The sequence below is a fragment of the Eurosta solidaginis genome, chromosome 5, assembly GCF_040869045.1.
Source record: "Eurosta solidaginis isolate ZX-2024a chromosome 5, ASM4086904v1, whole genome shotgun sequence".
Lineage (NCBI taxonomy): Eukaryota > Metazoa > Arthropoda > Insecta > Diptera > Tephritidae > Eurosta > Eurosta solidaginis.
In genome coordinates, this window is record NC_090323.1 from 7,914,839 (window position 1) to 7,940,091 (window position 25,253).

General features: G+C 37.7%; 1 protein-coding gene across 4 annotated transcripts in view; it reads right to left on the reverse strand.

Annotated features, from left to right (window-relative positions):
* LOC137253342 (uncharacterized) overlaps nucleotides 1-25,253 on the reverse strand; it is a 51,568-nt gene that overhangs the window by 3,700 nt on the left and 22,615 nt on the right. For 2 of the 4 annotated variants that reach the window (XM_067790088.1, XM_067790090.1), the window contains exons 2-10: nucleotides 13,126-20,048; nucleotides 12,728-13,062; nucleotides 12,581-12,656; nucleotides 10,851-11,316; nucleotides 3,126-3,186; nucleotides 2,345-2,568; nucleotides 1,742-2,283; nucleotides 297-453; nucleotides 35-238 (exon numbers count right to left, since the gene is read on the reverse strand). In XM_067790088.1, coding sequence (XP_067646189.1) covers nucleotides 35-238; nucleotides 297-453; nucleotides 1,742-2,283; nucleotides 2,345-2,568; nucleotides 3,126-3,186; nucleotides 10,851-11,316; nucleotides 12,581-12,656; nucleotides 12,728-13,062; nucleotides 13,126-20,048 — 8,988 coding nt within the window. The remainder of the gene's footprint in view (nucleotides 1-34; nucleotides 239-296; nucleotides 454-1,741; nucleotides 2,284-2,344; nucleotides 2,569-3,125; nucleotides 3,187-10,850; nucleotides 11,317-12,580; nucleotides 12,657-12,727; nucleotides 13,063-13,125; nucleotides 20,049-25,253) is intronic. The other 2 variants (XM_067790089.1, XM_067790091.1) reach the window with 2 other exon arrangements.

Consider the following 25,253-nt stretch of genomic DNA (forward strand, 5'->3'; position numbering starts at 1 on the left):
AGTTGTATACATATATTTTCTTTTCTTAGCTTACTGTTTGGATAAGAATCTGTAGCTGCTAAGACTACATTTTGCCAAATCGGTGACCATTCCATATCTAATACTTCATTTCTTGCTACTTCATTCTTGAGTAAAATTGGAGTATCCAAAAATTGTAGGTCATAGATAAGTAATAAACGCCTTGCAAGGGTAACGGCAAGCAAACGAACGCCAGAACTATCATAGTGTATGGCCATCGCTGTACGTAGCAGAAAAATTTTAGATTTTATTTTAAAATTATATAACAAATTGTTTACCATTTATGTTTCTTTCGCGCGCATAAAAGAAATTAATTGGCACATAATTTGGTACACCATTTACCATCAAACGATTCAGATTCATTTCGTATGTAACATCCCAATAACTAATACAACCATTTGAATAGCCCGCAAATATTTGTGTATGACCAGAAAACTAATTTAATAAAAACATTTGTAAATAAATACCAAATAAGAAAGTATGTACTCGGTTTATACCGAACATAATGCAAACAGCCAGTGGTGAGTTTTAATAACATTAAAGAAAACCCCACCCCACCTTTTGAGGAGTATTATCGATCTTGATAGCCATTTGTTTGATATCGATCTGATACGCTTCAAAACGCGCACATTCAAGTACTAGTCCGACTATCTTATTCTTAACCAAATAGGAACCGAAGCAAACAGCAAACATGGAAATATTGTTTAATCATATACATACATCCCTATCTTCAATGCCTAACCTCAGTTAGAGTGACCCATAATGCAATACTAAAGGCGATGTCAACAACAAAACCTCACTTTTTCGGCAGCTTTATTTGCCAGTGTATTTCAAAAGTAATAAATTTTGATTGCTTAATTTTTCGTACAAAATCCTTTAAAGAAATTAATTTTATGCTTGTTGTTTTAATGGTGTGTTCAATTTACACTTATTATTAAGAATTCACGAGCTTAACACCGGCTTATAATAATTGAATATTCAATTATTATGTTTTTCTAAGAGAAACTGAAAAGAAAGAAAGAAACATTTACTGGCATATTGCGATGGTGCCATTTCGAAAACCGCCACGAATTCATCATCGGGCAATTTTGTAATGTTATCAAAGGTTTCACCGAGATTCGAACCGAGAATCGCACGATGAAACTGCAGTTGCCTTAACTACTAGGCTATCCTGCTTGTATTTGTTTCCTTGCTTAATTCAGTTTATCTCATTTCTGCATAATTTGTCTATATTCTGTTAGGGAATACAAAGATTCGTTAATATTTTTATCTAAAAAATTCTGGTAGCGGCTTATATAGTTACTATATCTCTAAACGTATAGTAAAATCTACTCCGATCGTAGAAGAATTCAATAGCAGTTATGTATGTTAGACAACCCTCTAAAATATGCATGCCGAACTTGTCAGAATAAGGGAAAACGTCAGCGGGATGAGAACACCTGAATATTCATTTCATCCTGATAGTGATCCACCGTTTCGAAAGTTTTTAAACATCGAAAGCAGAAGATATAAACTTAGCTACTGAATTATGTTTTGAAACCTTTCAAGATCAAAACAAAACCGCTACTGTACAAAATGGATTGTAGAAACACGGACATTTCAAGATGAAACACTAAGCGGCCAAAGTATATTACACTGGACGCGCTAGCACCACTGGCTTTAAAAAAAAAAGTTTTCTTATAAATTGTAATGGTTGTTGTTATTGCTCTACAAACAAATTTACCTCTGACCAACACAGCGTTTTACATTGCGTATCTACCAACGGATGTGAGCTCAAATCCGGATTGAATGGATCCAATGTCAAGAGCCAAACTGGTTCCAAATTTACTGTAATCAACCCGCGTAGCATATCGTGAGCACTTTTATCTGCTGAGGGAGTCTCTTCAGGCGCACCTTCCCTTTCCTCCTCTACTTTAACAGTCAATGGTAAAGCGTACACCTTTATTGTACTCGTTACACTACCCATAGCCACCAGACACAAACGGTTTGCATTGACATCATAACCACCACTAGGTAAAAACGCTAAACAATGTATAGGTCCATCTGGTATATTTATAGCATAGTGAAGATGCATTCTTAAGGGTTTTGATCCATGGGCGGGTATAGCCTTGTACAACCAAAGCAACTTACTATAGGTTTTTGGATTCTTTCTACGTGTATATTCGCGACGTGTGATTACAAGTAAGTACTGCTCTTTAATATTCGAAGGTAATGGCACCCATTGGGCAATTTTTATCGCTTCGCCAAGAAAAATTAGTTGTTCTTCTGAAAAATTAAGATGTATGAGTTATGGTCAGAAAAAAAAAACCAACCATTGCTTATTTACGTTTCTGTGAAAATATTTCAAAACGTTGTATTTGTGACCATTCGATATCTGATTGGGCTTTACCAAAACTTGTCTTTTGATTTACTTTTAGTTTCGGATCATAATGAAACTTCATAGAAAGTTCACATTGCGGCAGATATTGTTCGAAATCAGTGTTTGGGCAAATTTTGAAATTAACTCGGACATCAGTGAAAAGCGGTTGTGTGCTATAATGTTCCGACTTGCTGCATTCAAAGAAATGGTAAAATATAATATTTGACCACCAAAATCGCTCCTTTACTTCAATAGTGTCATAACTCATAAAAAAATGGATTTTTGAGTTAATAACATATAAACGTACTCAACATCATCATACATGTTATATAAAAAAATTGAGCACGTGCTATACAAATTAAAATCTCCCTTTTTATGCGAATGATATGTGAGTTGAAATATTTGAATGGCTCTCCTGAAAAATTTTGTTTTTTTTGAGTTATGACACTGTCGAAGTAAATGAACGATATGTCGCACGTTTTATTGTAAACAGATGTAAATCAAAATTTTCATATTTTGAGATTTTACGATACCCCAAAATAGTCGGCTAGTAAGATTATGATCACATATATAGAATGCTTAAAGTGACAGAAATGATCGCCACAGACATCTTTGAATCTAGTTTTTGTAATGAAACTGTATGAAAAAATAAAACTATGTTTGCGTTTTCCCATAAAAATAAAATTTTGGATTACTTCTGTTTACAATAAAACGTGCGATATACATAAATCAAAATTTGTATACTCACAACTTCGCCCACAAGCGCATTGCGGTATGACTGTAATCAGAATCACGTGGCGGGTATAATACTTTAAATAAAAAAATATGTATAGTTATATGAATCATAAAATGTATTAACAAACAATTTTTTTTAAATTTTTTTAAATTTAATTTATTTGTTTATCAGTCCACAAATTAAACAATCATACAGACCAAATATAGAGACACTTAATTTAAAGATATAATGTACGATATAAATAGCACATGCAATATTTTAAAATAATATATAAACAGTATTTAATTAAACGCTTGACAATTTCAAAATAAAAATTTGAAAGTAAGCAGAAGTTAAAACGTAGTATATGAATTCTTGTAAGTATCTCAAAAAGACCTCACGCAGAGTACTCATGATGAAGCTGTTTCCCGGAAGGGGCACACGAGAATTTATGAAATTGACAACAATAGAGCAAATTAATAGTAGACAAAATTTTAGCAGAATAAATTTGAGTACATACATATAAAAATAATGATCAAGTTTCAATAACTGGTATTTTATATTTGAAATAGAGGGTTGAACAGTATTTTCGCGGTTTAGCGTTCTTTGCTTCATTTCAAGTTACAAATTTAATGTGGTTAAAAGTATTTTTTTAATACTAAAAAACGAGTCACAGGCGTCAAGATTTTTACAGTGTTTATTAAAATACTGGCATAAACAGCGAAGTGGTTCGTGCATTTCATAATTCGATCTGCATGTAGCTACAAAAATTGAAATAAAATGTCTAGATGGCCTAATTGGAACATTAAACTTCATTTCACCAAGCAAAAATGGACTTTTTATTGACCCTGTCATTAGTTTTACAATAAATAAGACGCCAAGCATCTCCCTGCGGCTCTGTAACGTGGGTAACTGTAATAGTTTTAACCGGTTACAGTAGGGGGGAAGATTTTTTGAGGGTCCCATGGTAAGTGTTTTAAAGCAAAAAGCAAAACATGTTTCTGGACGGATTCCAGCTTGTCAGAATGAACCTGATAACGCGGATTTCAAATTATTGAAGGGTATTCCAAAATAGGCCTGACCAACGATATAAAGAGAGTTTTTGTAACGTATGGGTTGTTGTTGTTGTTGTAGCAGTGCTTCTCCCCATCCAATAGGTGCGGCCGATCACAAATTGTCATCAATATCCTCTAACGGGAGTCCAAGGAAACTTGCTGTTTCAACAGGGGTGGACCATAATGAGAGGGGTGTTAGAGGCGTTGGTTCCACATTACAATTAAAGAGATGGTTGGTGTCATGTGGGGACACATTGCAAGCGGGGCATACATTTTGTATGTCGGGGTTGATTCTGGATAGGTAAGAGTTTAACCTGTTACAGTATCCAGAACGAAGTTGAGCAAGAGTGACACGCGTTTCCCTGGGGAGTATGCGTTCCTCTTCCAAAAGTTTTGGGTACTGTTCTTTGAGTACTGGATTCACCGGGCAACTCCCAGGTTTCTGGGTATTCAGCAGGAAGTGTTTTGTTAGCATCTCATTTCTCTCCCTGATGGGGAGTATTCGTGCCTCATTATGTAGATGGTGCTCTGGTGACATAAAAAGACAGCCCGATTCTGAGAGCAGTATTTTGGCAGGCCTGTAGCTTCTTCCAGCGAGTAGTTTTAAGGCCTGGCGACCATATAGGGGACGCGTAGGATGCAATCGGCTGGCCAATTGCTTTGTAAGTAGTAATGAGCGTTTCTTTATCTTTTCCCCAAGTACTACCAGCAAGAGATTTGAGGATTTTATTACGGCTCTGGATTTTCGGTACAATTGCGGCTGCATGCTCACCAAAATGTAGATCCTGATCAAACGTCACACCCAAGATTTTGGGGTGTAGGACAGTCGGCAGCGTAGTGTCATCGACGTGGATGTTCAAAATGGTCGATATTTGGGACGTCCAAGTTGTAAATAAGGTCGCGGATGATTTAGTCGGTGATAATGCCAGGTTTCGCGTGGCGAAAAAACTGGAGAGATCAGGGAGGTAGCCGTTTATTCTGTTGCATAGCTCATCGATCTGTAGGCCCGGGCCTGTGGCCATTATTGTGCAGTCATCAGCGTAAGAAACGATAGTAACTCCGTCCGGTGGCGAAGGTAGTTTTGATATGTAGAAATTAAACAAAAGTGAGGATAGGACACCACCCTGTGGCACCCCTTGTTTAATTCTTCTTGGCTTTGATGTTTCGTTTCTGAATTGCACTGATGCCTGCCGACCACCCAGATAATTTTCGGTCCACCTTTTAAGACATGGGGAAGGGTAGACCCCTGTCTTGCAGTAACGTGACATGGTTGACCGTATCAAAAGCTTTTGATAGGTCTAGCGCAACGAGTACTGTTCTATGGTGGGGTTTCTGATTTAAACCACAATTTACCTGGGTGCCAATGGCATTTAGCGCGAGGGTGGTGCAATGGAGTTTTCTAAAGCCATGCTGATGACAGGCTATCTGCAAATTTGCTTTGAAGTAGGGGAGCAAAATGGCTTCAATCGTCTTGGCTACTGGCGATAGGAGAGATATCGGGCGATATGACTCTCCCATGTTAGCTGGTTTCCTAGGCTTTAGTAGCGGGACCACCTTGGCCATTTTCCATTTTTCGGGAATGACAAAGGTGGAAAGAGACAGGTTGAAGACATGCGCTCAATATTTGAAACCCTCTTTCCCTAGGCTTTTAAGCATCGGCATGGCTATGCCGTCTGGACCAACTGCTTTGGATGGTTTAGCATGACCGATGGCATCCTGGTATGGGTCATTGACTTCTTTAGACCAACGTTTAACGAAACCCAAAGTACCTTTAGCCCTATTCATACAAGATTCAATATGAAATTTAAAATCCAGTTTTGGGTTCATTGTAACGGCAAAATCAATAAAGTTAGTGACTTGCTTGATTAAATAATCGCCAATAGCACAATCATGGGATTGGAAGTAGAAATATACGTCGCCGATAAACGCCGCCGCCGCCGATTTTGGTCGTTTTTCGCACGCCGCCGCCGAATGTCAAAAATATCGGCGCGGCGGCGCGGCGTCCGGCGCGTTACTATATTTTCTACTCGTTTAAGACTGTTTAGGACATTTATTGTTTATGTCGAAAATTGGTCGGATATGGTCGAAAGTGGTATCAACGGATGCGCATCACTGCCAGTTATAAGAAACTAATTGCGAAATTTAACTCTATAACTATTCCAAAGTTATTTAAAATAACAGGCGCTTTCGATGTCAGCTTAACACGGACTTTGCATCACCCAATTCAACAAGTTATTAAAACAAAACACTTAAAGAAATGTTATATAATAAATGTATATGCTCACTTTGCATTTTTGAAAAAATTAATAATGAACAATTAATTCAAATAAAATGACCCAAGGCGAACATGTTTTTAAATTGTCCTCAAGAATAAGCGAAATCAGTGATGCATAATCCTTTAGTAGGTTCTAGGGGCATAAACACTCCTTTGAAATTATTCTTACCTCATACTTAAGTTAAGGATATATATACTTATGAGAACGGTTTGAAAAATCACTAAGTCTTGCATTCAAACATCTGTTGTTTATTTGCGAAACTATACAATAGCGTCTGAAATGTTAATTTTGATTTTCACATTTCATCCTTCAACACCCAAGCCTCCCGGTTTCATATTTCCTAAAGTTGGCGGCCCTATCCAAAACTAGTCCCTTGGAGTGAATCACATTGATTATAGCCTATCAACCAAGTTTAAATATCACCTACACGTTACGGCTCCTTTTACAAATGTGAATACGTAGGCACATATATCTACCAGGTGAGGCTTTGCCCTTCGCAAGAACACTCAAAGTGGTGAAGCAAAAGCTTTCCCAAGACAGTGGAACTAATGACCGTGTGTGATACTACCCTAACGTAGTGGACAGTCGAATTTGTCTGAAAACTGAAGCTACGCGGTCATCCATAATGAGCTCCTATATCGTAAGGCCGGAAAACAGTAGTTAACAACTTTCAACTTAAAATCCGTCGACTTTCATTCTAAATTTGATTTAACGAAGACTATTGAAATCAATGTTGTGAACACAAACGTCTGCAATCTTTGGTCTACATTTTAAAAATTTTATCCAGGGTCCTTGTAAAATTTTAATCATGTAGATGCACCGAGGATTATACGATTTTCACCCATGACGCAATGACATCCACTTAGACTGCTTATGATTTTGAGGACGGCATCCTTGGACGAATAGTCACTCCCTAATGTTTCAAGGTGTTTCTCTTGTGTAGCTCGGCAGCATAGCGCGACAAAAGCATCCGTTAGAAAGTCTTCGGAGCTACACCTAGAGCTTCTAGGAAAGTGACGTCGACGAAGGTATGAGTTCGAAGTCGCAGTCCTATAGCTTCTGTACTGGGATATGGTGTGAGGCTCAGGAGGTGTGGTAGCGACTGGTGGTAGGGATTCCTACTGTTCGCACATCGGGAATTGTAGCTCTTAAAAACAGCCAAAAAAAACTGGAGGCGCCCTGTGCCACGAGAGTCATGAGTATTAATAGACCATTAATAGCAACCCTAAGTCGCCTTTATGCGTGATCGCCAAGGAGCGATAAATGATTTAAAGAAAGTGTGTTCGCGACGATTATTAGGAGTTAACCCTAGGTGAAACTACGCTTTGCACGAGATATACAAGCAAAAGTGTGACTATTTTATGTATCTCTATTTCTTTTCAGCAGACGTAGCAGTACCAATTCGAAAGACCGGGGTTAGGTTCGACGCCTCTCTGGGGCAAGCGAACGAGGGACAATCCCTTCGCAAGGAGCTACTCCTGAAAATTTTTGAACGGTCTGCGAGATTTTGATGCAAAAACCCCGAATCTTTCCGAAATGTCCAACACGTTGATTTCCTTAAATACATATAAACAAAACCTTTCCTAAATATTATTTTTTTAAATAGAAAAATCAAGCTTTTAAAATAAGAACACCGGCGCCGCCGCCGGTATATAATAGAGCCTACGCCGCCGCCGCCGATCAAGTGATCGGCGTAAACCTCTAATTGGAAGGACTTCCTTGTAAAATACATGAACTTACACTTCGGCAGGTTTAGTGACGAGGCGTTGTTTACATTACACCAATCAACTAGATAATTCAGATCAGCCTGAAGAAATGCCCCCTATCCACGGGTAAGCGGATAGGCATTATAAGTTTGACATCATCAGCGTACATCAACGGCTTGCAGTGCTTCAAAACACTTGGAAGGCCGTTAATGAACAGCACTGGGCCAAGGTGCCTTGTGAAACCCCAGAAGATACGTTTATCAACCGAGACCAGCAATTATTGAATATAACTGTTTGTTTTCTGTCCTTTAAATAAGAAGAAACCCCAGAGAGGAACAATGGAGGAAATCCTAACCGATCAAGTTTGAATAAAAGAATGGAATGAGAAATTTTGTCGAAGGCCTTACTAAAATTAGTACATCAACATCACAATTAGTCTTAAAACTGTTGGATACAAAGGGTGTAAACTCAAGCAAGTTGGACACCGTAGACTTAGCCTTGCAAAAGCCATGTTGTGAAAAGTCAACTAATGAAGATACTCTAAAAGCAAGTTGTTTTGTGATAAGCGATTCAAGTAGCTTAGGAATAGTGTTAGCTTAGCTATTCCTCTATAATTTATAACACAAGTTCTACTTCCATTTGTATGCAGTGGTATTATGAATGATTCTTTCCACTTCTTGGGAAATATCCCTTGCTTCAGGGAGGCATTGAACAAACAGGCTAGATCCGATATAAGTATCGAGCAAAAGATTTCAGCACAACTGACGGAATTTGATCCGGACCACCAGAGTAAGAAATTTTTAGCCTTTCCAGGTGCGTTAAAACATCATCAGTACGTATAAATGGGACTACCTTGGAGTTCAGGGGAGACAATTTGAAAGGATAATTCAATGGCGGGTAATCAGAGGAATTCGAATAATTAGATTCGAAGAAATCCGCAACATATTTGCAATTTCGAAGCTATCGTTGGAAATGAGATCATTCAGCTTCATTGTAGAAGGAAACCCTTTTATCTTCTTTTTCGAATTAACGAAGCTGAATAACGACTTGGGATTGTCAAAAATTTGGCTCTTAATCCTACTGATATAGTTCTTGTAACAACTTCTATTTAACGTGTTATACTTGTAACGTACAATTGAGTAGGCGGCATATTTTTTAGATATTAAAATCAGGGTTGCAAGCCGCCTCGAAAATCGAAGCGGTTCAGTTCAGTGGTTCGAATCACTCAGCAAAATTTGAACCGGTTCGCGGCTACCTCTGAACCGCCGAACCGTTATTGAGATCAAATCCATGTATGTATTTATTTATAAAACTTATCAAAACGGTTTGTTGATTTTTATAAAATGTGAGGAACGAAAATGGTAGAATGCATGACTATACCTATAGGGAGTATTTACAACGCATATATTCTGCACATAAGAAAGTAGTCGTATTTTTAAGAGAAGAAAAACTATTCAATTGGCTGCTTTCAATATACATATAAAACATACCTACTAAATTTCAGATGCGAGATTACTACACAAACTAAAAGATATTCATGAAAATATAAATGTCTTCTTTGCTTTTCTTAGGCATTAGGCTTATATGTGTTGATATAAGGTTATGTGAAAAATAATATGGTCTCCCTTTAAAACGGTACTGTTCCCAAATTATGTTCATTTATTAGTTTTTAATAATTCCAATTTGAAATATCGTTCGAACTATAACACAAACTATATATATACATTTCAAAGCTTACACAAAGCTTCCAACAATTAGTCAAATTTTCATCAGTTTTCCAGACTTATTAAAAACTTTTAAACAATTTCTGAGTGTGCAGTTTTGTAGCTTATCTAACTGCTGTAGTGTAATAATGTGCAAGTTTCAAGAGGGTGTTCGCATTTTTTCGATACACCGCATGAACAAAATTTGTTTTTATATGGAAGATATCGGCAACACCCTCGGGGAAATTTTTTTTAAAAATTAACAGTAATTCTCATCTACTTGAAACTTGCACACTATTACACTACAATTGAATGAGCTTCAAGACTGCACATTCAGAAATTTTCTAAAAACTGTTAATAAAAAGTTTCGAAAATTGATAAAAATTTTATTAATTTAACTTTAAAATTTTTATAATTATACATACATATGTATGTGGTTTTTGTTATAGTTCGACCTATGTTATAAATGAAAAAATGTTATAAATGAAAAAGCTCTTTCATATACAATGTTGTTATGCATTTTGTAAATTTGTTTATTTTTTCACAAACAGTAGAGCTATTACTTTCAAAAGTGACAACTCACGGCGTTGCCATCGGAAAAAAATGTATGCAATTTTATCTTTGAGTTGTATTTTCAAGCTAAGTGGTGAATTAAAATGTTAAGTGATTTTTGTTGAAAATTTATTTTGAACTGAACCGAACCGAACCAATTTTTTGGGGTGGTTTTCGGTTCGGTTTTTGGAGTTAAAAAAAAAAAACGGTTCGGTTCAAAGCCCCTAAATAGCGAGTGGTTCGGTTCATGAACCGGTTGGGTCGATCCGGTTTGCAGCTCTGATTAAAATAGATATATGAAAAGTAAGTTCTTAATATTAAAATTTAAATAGCCCACATCTCCATACCGACGTTCCCATGGAAGACTTAATAACTCCAAATTGACACTACTTTAACCGTTAACTTGAATCGTGTTTACAAAGTAAAAAGGTTTTTTTAATGCATACTTATTTTCATTGGTGCTTACCTTTATCAAAGGCACTCAGCGGTTGCAAAGTTTTCTTCTTCTTCCTACTTCCTTCTGCAACATCACTAATTTCGGAAAGTTGAGAAGATTCTACATCCGAATCTATACCTGACGAGCCAATGTCATCGTCATCACTCGCTTCGTCATCAGTTTTAATATCGCAATCCGAAGCGTCTGCTTCAAAATCTGGTGTACCTTCTACGTTTTTATGCTCTTTTAAAATATGGAATCTGGTATGTCTTTCGTCTGGATACACCTTTGTTGAATCCACACAAATCTTGCACAAGTAAACGCCTTTTGGAATGGTTTCCTTAAATTCACAATTTCCTAAATGTGTTTGCATAGTTTGTAGATCCTGTGCAGTAAAATTACAATTCGATGAAGGGCAGTCGATTTTACCCAAAGATTCTAGATCGTTGGTCCATTTCTTTTTAATATGTTCAAAGCCGGGTACAAATTTAACGTACTGTAAATAGGATAATAATTATGTGAAAGACTACACTCCAAATACAAGATCGTTCTCAATTGCAAATGAATATGATACATATGTATGTATATGAAGTGATTACTGGAGTAGGCTAAGAATATAGAATATGAGCATTTTCAGATACATCGGTACCCAAAATATTTTGCATCTTCACTTTCTTAGTGATACAAATTCGTCCAGTGAGTTTGGGCTTATAATACCGACAACGACTTTTGGATCTAACCGGCAAGGAACTGAGTGGATATTAACTATAAACTTTGTTTCAAATCACACCAACCAGCCTAATATCGATTTAAAGGCATGGATGCCTCCTTTTCTTATTTGAGTTATATAATACTTTTATTTCCCATTCAAGCTTATATAACGGGTATGATGTTGCAGATCTTCTAAAGAATTAAAAGTGATATATTTTACAGCTATGCGATAAAGTTAGCGGATGTGAAATAGGCAATACCATGCATTTCGGTGCGTTGGGTCCGAATCCGCTATCAGAATTGACCTAGCGGATGACAGCTCGACCCCAATCTCAATCACTAAAGATTATATTCCTTTATTTTTTTTGAGATTAGTACCGAAACACGAGCCGTTAAAAAATTCGGATAGCGCGCTCGGATTTGTCAGATAAAAACATGGTAATACATGAGAAAAATTATATTTTTTTGTAACTATGATATATGTGACCTGGAATCATGAAACGACCCTATTGTGCGAAAACAAGTTTTCGAGAAAAACGGCTTTAAAGTTTTTGTTTAGCTTGATTCTGTGTAGCGGCTGGCCGTTGTGAACGAATTTTGTAATTAAAATTTAATTAACTTCCCGATAAGCTACAAGCTTGAAACTTGGAATATAGTTCAGAACCCGATGACAATGCATTAATAAAAAAAAAAAACTCCGATAGGTTGCGCATGGATCGAAATATTTCAAAAAAATCGCATTTGTGGTCCGATTTGCCTTTTGGCACCTTTAATATTATATATAACATAAACAGTATGCTTGAAAAGAAAAAAGTTTTACAAGCAAAATGTAAAAAGAACGGAGTCCACGCGTACATTTTAGCTCTTTTAATTTATTTAGAATACAATATATATTATGAAGGGTCCTGATTTGTATTTAGAAAGGCAATATCTATGTTTTGGAAACCAACTTCGAAAAACGGCGAAATTTATTTTTCGCTTACGGCTAGAACTCAACAAAAAGTTAATATCCAAAAATGATTTTATCGTATAGTGCTTGGGATACTTACATGCTTGGCATCCTTGTACGATGATATGGAGAAATTATCCATATGACTACCAATAGCTCTTATAATTTTTTCGGCTCTGAAATAAGGTATACAATTTATTTGAGTTATGAAATACCAATCTAATTAAAAATAAAATAGCTTCCTCACTTTTGCACAGATACTCGTTTCCTTCTACCAACATTATTGAATATTGGTTCCTTTATTGTTTCCGCGTCAGCTTCAACTTTCTCACTTCTCTCAATCGTCATCCGTTGACTACAAAGTCGCATATGAATTGCAATACCTGATTTGGCATAAACCATGTTGCAATAGTCGCATTTCTGACGGTTGTCCGTGGCACCACACAATTCGATGTGTAGTAATGCACCTAAACCCGACTTGTAGGTACGCCGGCACATTCGACAAGTCAATGGATATTTCCCCGCATGTGTTTTTAAGAAAGCCATCATGGCTTTAAGCACTTCATTTCGAGTTTGTACATTCTGAGAAAAATAACAAAGAATAGTTTTAAATAAATTAATTTAACGCCTTTTGTTTGAACTTACTATTGGTGTCATTTCGCCAACAATCCATCCAACGCCATAATGGGTTGCCAAATGCTCTAACCAAAGAGGACGCGTCATTTCTTTTAAGCAAAGACCACATTGTATTAAATTCTTTTTCGAGGTGGAAGCCATCGGTTCTGCAGTGAGTACTTCATCCGTTTCGAGTTGCGCGCGATTAGTTATCAACAATAAGCGTTCATTAAAGTCTTGTTCGGTAAGGCATTTACGTCCACGCTTTTTCCGTACTGCAGTAGATTCTTCATTCGTAGAATTAGTTTCCATCTGATTTGAATCGCCACTTATCTCAGGATCTTTAATTTTTGGTTTACGTCCACGTTTTTTTGGAATTTTTAAAGGCGTTCCCTCTACAGTTTGTGTTGAGTTAAGAGATAAATCTGTAACTTCTGAAAGGTCCACACTCGCGTTTGTTCTGATATCGGCACCATCATTTATGCTAACAACCGTTGTATTCCTCTCTGACATGCCATTACAAACCACGAGAGCGTTTTTATTTGGTAACGGCGTATTCGTAGATTTTGGTTTGCGTCCGCGCTTCTTAGGCACAGCCAGTGGCGGGGTTTGTTCAGTATCGTTGAAAGTTTCATTCTGCGTTTTTGTTCTTTTGGCTAAGGTCACGGCAATATCTCCTAAAGCCTTACGTTTTCTTCCTAACCTTTTAGTACTGCTCTCACTGCTTTGCTCGGTTGTTGCGGTTGATGTTTCAATCTCTTTTAAAAATTCCATACCGGCTGTTTCGCATTCACTTATTAGGGTATCACCATCTAGGGCGGTTGAAAAAGTGGCGAATCTTGCGTTTCTTTCTAGACTTATTTCCATTTCTTGTAGAGATGGCACGACAAGTTCACTTGAATTTTCAACGAATTCCTCCTTAATAACCACTTCCGGTATGGCTTCAATTAACTCAACCTCTTTTGATTTTCGTCTGGGAGTTCTTTTCTCTTCTAGTGATAACGCTGATATATTCTCCTGCATATTCGAAGAACCTGTGTTCTCGTCAATGGCTATTCTCGATTGCCTTCTTCTGAGCCCAATCCTGCTTGGTGATCTAACTTGCTCGATATCTGAAGATGCATTCACCTGCAAATTAGCAGAACCTGTGTTATCGTCTATAGTTATTCTCGATTGCCTTCTTCTGAGCCCAATCCTGCTGGGTGATCTAACTTGCTCGATATCTGATGATACATTCACCTGCAAATTAGCAGAACCTGTGTTTTCGTCAATGGTTATTCTCGATTGCCTTCTTCTGAGCCCAATCCTGCTTGGTGATCTAACTTGCTCGATATCTGAAGATGCATTCACCTGCAAATTAGCAGAACCTGTGTTATCGTCAATGGTTATTCTCGATTGCCTTCTTCTGAGCCCAATCCTGCTTGGTGATCTAACTTGCTCGATATCTGAAGATGCATTCACCTGCAAATTAGCAGAACCTGTGTTATCGTCAATGGTTATTCTCGATTGCCTTCTTCTAAGCCCAACTCTGTTTGGTGTTCTAACTTGCTCGATATGTGGTGACGTATTTTCCTGCAAGATAGCAGAGTCTGCATTTTCGTCAATGGTTATTCTCGATTGCCTTCTTCTGAGCCCTGATCTAGGTTGTTCGATATCTAAGGATGTATTGACCTGCAAATTAGAAGAACCTTTGTTCTCGTCAATGGTTATTCTCGATTGCCTTCTTCTTAGGCCAATCCTGTTTGGTGTTTGAGCTTGCTCGCCATCTGGTGATTTATTCTCCTGCAAGTTAAAAGAACCTATGTTATCGTTCATGGTTAGTCTCGACTGCCTTCTTTTAAGACCAATCCTGTTTGGTGTTCCAACTTCCTCGATATGTGGTGATTTATTCTGCTGCCAATTAGCTGAATCTGTGCTATCGTCAATGGTTATTCTCGATTGCCTTCTTCTGAGCCCAATCCTGTTTGGTGCTATAACTTGCTCGGTGTCTGGCTGATTTCGGTTCACCTTGTGCTCCCGAGTTTCATTACCTTTCTCTTCTTTGTGTTTGTCGAATTCATTTGTCAATTCCTCAGTAATGGCTATATCGGTGCTATTGTTTGTAAGGTCAACTACGAGCATCGGATAAGAACTATCATTTTGAACTACCTTCATAAGTTTATCTGTTTCATTTTTATCAAAGTTTTCTGTAGTTTTTAACCTTAGTTGTGAGCTACTATAATTAGTGTCATAGTTATCGTCATCGTCACCTTCTGGGGATATATCATCGCTTATTTCTATATCATCTTCTGATTTGGGTAAAACTTCCCATCGTTTTTTCAATGGCACACTTCGTCGACTAATTGATGTTCTTCTCGCCTGCGCAAGATTTAATTTTTTAGATGTCACTTGGTCAGAAGTTAGCCAACTTTTTGTGGGGCGGCGCTTGGCCTTTGTATCGTGTGGGCTTTCACGTTCTGCAGTGCTAAAATTTTCTTCGCACGTCTTCGTTTTTTCAGCGCCATTTGTTATTTTGATAAGATGTTGTAGGTTGCTATCAATATTTTGCGTACTTGGAGAGCTATGGTCGAAACCAAGAAAATCTTGTTGCAGATTGTCATCACTTTCATTACTATTTTGAACAGTTTGGTCATTCGTTTTCGAAGTGTTGCCTTCATTACGTTTTTCATTCATCCCTTCATAAGCTATCACATTTCCAATATCACAGTATTTCGCAACTTCGCTAACCTTCGCCCTATTATCTATCTCTGTAGAAACGTTTACAATATTTGCTTTGATGCGTGGCTTACTTTCTATACTTTCAGTATTTGTTATACCCTCTGTGACTAAAATTTGCACACTGTCGCTCGACGATTCATCAACATCTATTATTTTGGTTAGTGTGTCACCCTTTTCGGCTTCCCCAACTGACAGTTCTTGAACCTCTGCTTTATTTTCGATTGGTTGCTTGTACTTAATAACTTTTGTCACTAGATTCTGTATTCCTTTTACGGGTTTTTCGTCAGGAGTAGCCGTGATTTTTGGTATCTTAAAAGGAAGTTTCGCTGGACTTGGCACAGTTTCTTGACTCACTGTCGTTATTGCTTCTACTAAAATATTATTTGTATGTGCTTCCTGTGAATCATAAAACGCTATATCACGTTTCATATCTTCTACAAGCGATTTTCGCTGAGGCTTTTTAGGTGAATGCAAAAGCTCAGATATCTTTGCGGGTTTCTGTTTTGATTCATCGGATTCCAATGAGGGGTCTGTACAAGCAGTAGTTGAGAGTCTGTCTTCTATAGGAAAATCGCAGAGTAATTCTTTGGCGGCAGTAGCAGTTTTCTTATTTTCTACAACTTTATCTCGTTCCATGAACATTGCAGAATTATCTTGTTGTTGTACTTCCTCCACAAAGTTGGGGCTTTCTTTGGTGTTTTCTCTTACAATGTCCTTTTTTTCAACTATTTCATTTCTAGTATTGTGAGCGTCTTCATTTTCCATTTCCAATGCAATCGCTTTCGGAATACCTTTTTGCTCTGTGGCTGCCGTGGCAACTTCTTCACAAACCACTGTATCCTGCACTTTTGCAGGTGTTTTTCTGCGTTTTATTAAATTTATTTTTCCTTTCAAGAGACGCGGTAAGCGTTTTGGTACAGTGTTTCTTATTTCTTCAGTCACAAGCTTTTTTACTTTTTCGTCAGTATTGTTCATTTCTTTAAAATTTACTTGCTTGCTAGATGCTGCGTGTTCAATTAATCTCATCTCACATACGCCTCTGGTTTCAATATCCGCCTCTGTCAAATCATTTTCAGATTCACCCTTATTAACACTAGTTGGTGAAATACATGGTTGTTCAGTTTTGGTATCAATAAAATTGGTACTTTCTTCACATGATGACCGCATAATAATGCTACTGCTGATCTCCGACGGTGAAAACATTTCAACATTGACTATCGATTTCGGTTCTTGAACAACCATCAACGCATTAGTGGCTATGTTTACATTACACTCATCGCGTTGCTCAGACTTATTTACAATCTTTGTTTGGAAACGGTCTGTATTTAATACTTTGTTACTATTACTTTCTGTTTTTATTGGTAATATATTGACATTTTGTTGCGTAGCATCCGCTAGTACACTTGATTCGACTTTGTTTAAATTTTCGAAACTGCCTGTTAAGCTATTTTTCAAATCATTAAAAACCACAGGATCGGATCGGGTTTTCTGAATGTCACTGATGTTAGCTATTTCAATATTCTTGACAATTATGGGACCCACTTTCATTTCAGCTAAGCCGTCAGTTTTTAAAATATCCAGGTTGTTTACATTTTCCATATTATCGAGTTGGGCTTGATGTTGCATCCTGTCTGAGTATTGAATATTCCTGGTAGGCTTGGAAATTTCTTCTGCTTCTTTGGCAACATGTTCGTTGTCGATTTCCAATTTTGGACCTTGTTTTGTAGCATTTACAGCTTTTATAATATTTTCTTCGCTAATCGTTATGATCTTGCCAATCTGTACATCAATAGGAGCCGGCTCAGGTTCAAATATTTCAGTCGATAGTGTTTTAGATGCTACACGTGCACTGTATTTCTCATAAGCTGCTTGCTCATTAATTTCACTCTTTATACAATCTGTACGATCTCTGTTTGGAATACGCAAAGGTGAAAAATTGTTTGAAAATGAAGCATTTAAATTTAGCTCTTCTGGAGAGAGTTCTAATTTTGTTTCTTCCGTAATGGGATGTTTAGCTGTTAGGGAAGCGATGAAATCAACGGCAGAAATGGATGCATCTGACTCGTCACCGCTATCAATTACCGAAACTCCAGATTTACTTTGTCCATAATAATCTGAAGTGTATGAACTTTGTGGATTACGCGGTAAAGGATTTTTAAATTGCACTTCCGTGTCAGACTGTGATCCTGCGTCTGATATTACCTCTAGTTTGGGAAAATTTTGACTTGATACTTTTGACAATGTTAGTTTTATGTCTTTAATATCATCTAGGGGATATTGCATTTCCAGTTTGGTTCGCGGTGGGTTTGTTGCAACTTTTGGCGATGTTGTGAAAGTGTTCTGTACTTGAATTGAAGAACTTGCTTGCGGAATATCATATATTGGTGCTCTAGTGCTCTGAGGCAACGTTTTTATTGAAGCATTTGTATTCTGAGGCAAATTTGTAGAAGTTATGCTCTCACTGAAGGGACTTTGGTGCGAAAGGTAAAATTTTGGTACAGTTGTGTTCTGAGTCAAAAGACTTGGTTGTGAAACCTGATTTATTGGAGCGCCCTCTTTTGGAGTTGAACGATTTTTTTGTGGACTAAAGCTTAATGTAGCAAAACTGTTTATTTTCGGTGGGGGAATTTCTGGAATGTTTTCAGTTTGATCAGTTTTATTGCACGTCAAGCTTTTAGGGACACAGCCGAAGGTAGTTTTGGCATAAAGTGTGCTTAAATTTAGATTTGTCGCCGGACGTACTATCATACTATTCGCAGTCGTACTATTTATAGTCGTTTTAACCAACTCTGCAGATCCATCATTTGGCTTTTGCAAAGTTTTGATATTACGTATCATAACAAATTGTTTAGGTGCATTTGTTTTATTCGCATTTATTGCTTTAACAAGCGCAGCAAGTTGCTGTGTTGACAGTTTCACTTTATTCATTGATAGCACAGTGCGATTATTAATCTTAGTTCCATCTGTTGGAGTAGGGCTCAAATTTAATTTCGAGGTAGATGCAACTGGCGTTTGAGATATTGCATTGCCATCTGTTGGTTTATTGAGTGGTTGCTGTACTTGTGAGGCACTTGATGAAAGTACATTTGTGTTATTGATAGATGTTGTTAAGTCGTCGTTGGGCGTTGCAAGCGAGAGACCTGTGAGATCGATTTTTTCATCTTGTGTCAACACTTTGTTTTCCAATACTATGAGACTTGTTGGATTTTTAGTATTTGAGGGCTGGGATTGTATTGTATCTTTCTGTGACTCTGCCATTTCGCCAATTCTGATCAATGATGTTGGAAAAGGTGTTCTACTAAATGTTGCGATTGTTGGCAAAGGTAAATCTTGTGAATGTGTAACAACGGGGAATGGTTTCTTAAGCGGAGAATATAATGGGAAATCTTTAAATTGTGAGTGTTCAAGTGATTGCTTGGTATTGGTTTCCACCATGGCTGTTTTGCACTCTCCTTTATCGTTTTGCTGTGTTAGGTTGATCATTTGATTCGACTTTGTCACATTTGTTTTTTTGTTACGTTCCTTTCGTACTGATGATTTTTTATTTGCACTTTCCATTGGCAATTTCTCACATTTGATTGTAGCTTTTGGAATTGTTGCCAACGGTAATGGATCTATGTCCCTTAGTTTCTCGAATTTTACCGTAGGGTTTGGTGTTGTGGTAGAAGCTTTTGGCGTTTTGTTTGGCAGTTGAATTGAAGTACCGATGCGTGCAATTAAACGTGCGACCTCGGGGCTGCGTTTACATAGATTTTCCAAAGATCCTTGGTGCTCATAGATTGTTGCCTTTTTCATGTCCGTAGCATTATCCGATTTAACTACGGTAGCTGATCCAGTTGTTGTCGGTGCAGTTGCCTTTGTATCAAAGTCAAGTATGCGTGAAATATCTTGTGGAGTTTTAGCGGGTGATGGCGGCTGCGATTTCTTTCCTTTAGAATTAATTGATATGCCTTCCTCTTCTTCGATTTTATGCTCCAGCAAAGGCATATCTAGACAATTTGATGCAGTTGATTTCGATGTTGCTGCACCTGAGAATTGAAAATTGTGTGTAGCTTCTTGAGCTTGTGCTTCCAGTTGCTGTTTTTTCAAAATCTTACATTGTAACATATATTTAACATTTTCGAAATAATTATTTGGACTTGTATTAAGACACGACGAGGACGCTTCGGCAGGGCTTGTTGTAGTTATTTTTGGTGTAACATATGCTTTCCTAACAGATTTAGTTGTATTGGACTCTGTAAACGGATTGAGAATCATTGATATAGAATAAACCGATAACAAAAATATGTAGAGCTGAGTTTACATATGGGGTATTCCATCCCATTTCGACCAATTTTGAACCCGACCCCTTTAGAATTGGCTGAAAGTTTTTCTTCTTTTTCTAGCTTACGAAAGACGTTTTTCAGAAGTTTTTCAAATTTTTTCATCCAACTCAAAAAAAGTTATGAATTTAAAAAAAAAAAACCGTTTTTGTTTTCAAAATGCTATAACTTTTTCAAAAATTTACCGTTTGGGATCTTTTTTTTTTAAATTTGTTTTTAAATGTACTTTTCGGAAAAAATTCAAAAAAATTGTTAAAGTTTTTTTTGTAATTTTTCAGTTTTTCGAGATTTTTCGAATTTCGCCCTTTTTTTCTCATAAAAAACTTCAATCAATTCTGCAATCATCCCCACTAATCCCGGAGTGGGCCGAGAATTTTTTTTTTGTATTTTTTCCGAAAAGTACATTTAAAAACATATTTAAAAAAAATGATCCCAAACGGTCAATTTTTGAAAAAGTTATAGCATTTTGAAAAAACACCGTTTTTTGAGTTGGAAAACGGTGTTTTTTTTCAAAATGCTATAACTTTTTCAAAAATTGACCGTTTGGGATCATTTTTTTTTAAATGTGTTTTTAAATGTACTTTTCGGAAAAAATACAAAAAAAAATTTAAAGTTTTTTTTTTCAATTGAATAAAAAAAAAAAAATTATCGGCCCACTCCGGGATTAGCGGGGATAATTGCAGAATTGATTGAAGTTTTTTATGAGAAAAAAAAGGCCGAAATTCGAAAAATCTCGAAAAACTGAAAAATTACAAAAAAAAAATGTAAAAATTTTTTTGAATTTTTTCCGAAAAGTACATTTAAAAACAAATTTTTAAAAACAAAAAAGATCCCAAACGGTCAATTTTTGAAAAAGTTATAGCATTTTGAACACAAAAACGGTGTTTTTTTTAAATTCATAACTTTTTTTTTAGTTGGATGAAATAATTTGAAAAACTTCTGAAAAACGTCTTTCGTAAGCTAGAAAAAGAAGAAAAACTTTCAGCCAATTCTAAAGGGGTCGGGTTCAAAATTGGTCGAAATGGGATGGAATACCCCATATACATCCGGACTATTATGCTTCATATGCATTTTCCCATTAACTTCTTGAAAAATTGTAATAGTAGCAACTAGGAATGAAGTATCGAGTAGATACGAGCCGTGATCGAGTCAAACCGATTCTGCTCTATGGGGCGCTGGTCTAGTGGAATGCACTGGACACGGCGAGTACCACCAAAATGTTAGTGTGAGTGAGGAAATTGTGAAAAGCTTTAGCCACAAGATTGGTGGCAAAAAACTGAGGGAGTTATTAAAAACACTATGCCTTACTTAGGTTATTTCTACTCACAAGTCGTCAACGAGAGTTTAAAAATAGGAGAAGTACCGGAAGAATGGAAAATAGCAAAAGTAGTATATTGAAAGAAACAATATTTTTATTAAAGAGCAATCAGGTTTTCGTGACAAACACTCTTGTGAAACAGCTCTTACATGGGTTATTTCTCAGTGGAAAGAAGATATGCGAAGAAAAAAGATTATATTAGTGGTATTCATTGACTTTAAAAGAGCGTTTGAAACTATTGATCGGAACCTGATGGTAAAGAAATTGAAACGAATCGGAATTGAAGGTATTGAGTTGAAGTGGTTCGAAAGCTTCCTAACTAATAGAAAGCAATATACAGTGATTGATGAAGCAATTTCAGATAGCGTGCAGATTAACATAGGACTTCCACAGGGCTCAGTCTTAGCGCCAATTCTGTTCAACGTATACATAAATGATATTGCCTTGTCAATAAAGAACTCCAAAATAAAAATGTTTGCAGATGATGCTCTGTTGACAATAAGTGAAGAAAATATAGGCGTGGCCTTTGAAAAAATGCAGGACTTGAATTCTCTCTACATTTGGTTGTGTAAAAACAAGTTAATGGTAAATGTGGAAAAAACAAATTACATGGTTATATCCACATCAAATAAACTAAATTTAGAACCACATACTTTAAATATAAAAAGCGAAACCATTAGGGAGGTAAAGAAAAGCAAATATCTCGGCGTCATAATTGACAATAAATTAAAATTCTGTGATAATGTTGACTACGTAGTGAGTAAAATCTCAAAGAAAATTGGATTTATGAAAAGAACATGCAAATATTTAAAAAGGAAATATAAAATATTAGTATATAAATCCATCGGCTGTCGGCTACCGTGGTGTGATGGTAGCGTGCTCCGCCTACCACACCGCATGCCCTGAGTTCACACCCCGGGCAAAGTAACATCAAAATTTTAGAAATAAGATTCTTCAATTAGAAGAAAATTTTCCTAAGCGGGGTCGCCCCTCGGCACTGTTCGGCAAGCACTCCGAGTGTATTTCTGCTATGAAAAGTTCTCAGTGAAAACTCATCTGCCTTGCAAATGCCGTAACATAGGTACTTTCGTACAAAGCTGTCGCAACAACTTTTTATATTTTTATATTTGACGCTTGCCTCGCGACTATCAAATAAAAAGCCATCAATCAACATTTGCATTGAGAAACCGTAGCGTTCGGACGTGAATATGTCGTCATCGGATGATGACTTTTTTTTACTTGCAACTACAGCAGTTTTATTAAATAATAAAAAAATTTATAAACATTTTATTAAATAATAATAAAAGCTTTACATTCCATAAAGCTGGTAAACATTGATAAATTTTAATATGAATTGCAGTTCTTCCGCGCACTTGTTCATTTTGAATGTCGACACAAATTAAATACAACACTGCGTTTTGTCAGTCACACCCCGCGACTATCAAATAAGCTAGCGTCAAATGAAAAAATCAAAAATTTTTGATTTTCATCAACGTGTAGCCGACAACAAATACGTGTGTCACGAAGCCACCCGACTGCACTAACACACACAAAATTCAGTCAATCTGGTTGTAAATCGCGGAAGGCTTTTACCACGTTGCCACACAGAAAATGCAAAGCTAGATCTGTACTATAAAGGCTTGAAAATGTTTAATGAGTTACCTGTAGATATTAAAACGTGCAATAATTTGAAGAAATTTAAAAACCTATTATATAATTATTGTAAAACATATATTTAATACGAATTATATAAAATCAAAAGGATTATAGGCCATATGGCTGTCAATAAATAAATAAATAAATAAAAAACGGACGGCGCTGGTCGGTATCAACGGCGCTCTTACAACAAAAACTACATTGGCATTGAATGTCATGCTGAACATCCATCCAGTAGATATCGCGGGAAGGCGGCCGCGGCCCAGTCGTTGGCCAGAGTTCGTGATATGGGCTTTCTGACTTCGGACACTCTAAACTTTTTACCAGGTTTAACTTTATCTATGACAGGACGGACTATTGTATACCGATACCCCAGTCATTTCCCCCAGCGGGTTAGGGGGTCAGTAGGTATGCCTGTCGTAAGAGGCGACTAAAATGCCAGATTCAAGGGGCAGTGTAGTACAACCCTTCAGGTTGCCAGCGCAATATATAGCTTCTCCAAACTCAATTGTCAACCTCACCTGTCCGCGGCGAATCCTGTTTCACTAACATACGAGGCTCTGGCGTACCCAAGCTCCTCATGGAACTTGGGGGTGGGGAGCGAGGGATGGCCTGAAGGTTTAATGAATAAATAAATCGTTCCCGAGATGGTCGGTGCTGTGTTACCGGTGCGTACCGGATCTGTATCCGGCAAAGGACCATCATATCGATAACACTCCCCAAAGCCTTCGGGGAGCAACCTTATCGCTACAACAACAACAACCCCAGTCATTCCCCCGAGAGAGGAATGGGGAAGAGGACTCATCTGGGATCGGTTAACTTGTTCACAGATGGGTCGCAGTTGGACGAAAAGGTTGGGGCGGGATGCAAGCCGCAAGTTTTAGTTGGCTGATCACTGCAGCGTCTTCCAGGCGAAAGTTGCTGCGATTGAGGATGCGGTGAATGAAATGCTATCCAGAATTTAACAAATTTGCATTGGCAACTCTGTGCGTGGCAAGACCATCAATACATATCGTCTGCATAAAATAATTAAATTACTGTGTTTAAAAAACACTATATATTAATAAAACACGAGACAGGCAAGTAGCATTAAATTTTTAGTGCTGTGAATTGTGATATACACTTGAAGCGTCATTTGGCAGTGTATCGCGCTTCCCAAGGTAGTCGGTTCTATGTACCGGAGCGACTCGGGATTTTTCCCGACCAAGGACTGTCATTTCAGTGTGACCCCATTTAATTTGTTTCGTCCCTCCCACAAATTGTCATCCTCCCAGCAGCTCCTTGCAGCAGGACTGCTCCATATTCTCTTACTCCGGGAAGGCATCGAATCCAATCCGGGTCCGTCTCCTGACCCCGGTCCTGAGAAATGGTTTTGCTGCATCTGCCGGAAAAGAATCTTTTTAGGACGGTCATACTCTGTTCAGTGTGTCTCGTGCAAGGGATGGTTGCATCGGACAGGTTGTTCTGGGCTTGATCCCAAAACCCGACGTCCACGTAACTTTTATAAATCTTTTGTGGCTCCTTGCTCGCGCCCCACGGCGCCAACAACTCAAGCAGCTGATACCACTCATAACTACTACCTTCGTAGTAGAGTTGGTAGCAATGCTGAGCATCAGCCCCTGCCCCCGTCTTCTCCCCCCCCCCCCCCCTTTTCCGGCAGCAATCGTGCAGGTCAGGGTATAATGTCCACAGGAAAGACCGCGAGAGCGGAAATGGAGGCGGTCTCGCGTTTATCATACACCACTCTGTGCAATATTATATATTTGATCCTGGCATCGACCGCAGGGACAATGTCTTAGAACGTCAAGGCTTATCTGTCCGGTCAGGCGATGCAAACCTAGAAATCATCAACATCTACATCCCTCCTGCCACCTGTTGCCCCAGTGGATACCACCCTAATATCAGGGCCTTACTCACTGGCAACAATCGCATTATCTTAGGCGATTTCAATGCCCATCATGATCTATGGCATTCCAACTTGCGGGCGGAAAGTAGGGGTGAGATGTTGGCGGATCAAATAGAAGGAACGACGTTCTGCACAATAAACGGAGACACCCCCACACGTATGGTAGGAAGCTGTCACAGCTCGCCAGATATCTCAATCGTGAGCGCAGAACTCGTAAACTGCGTCAACTGGCAGCCGA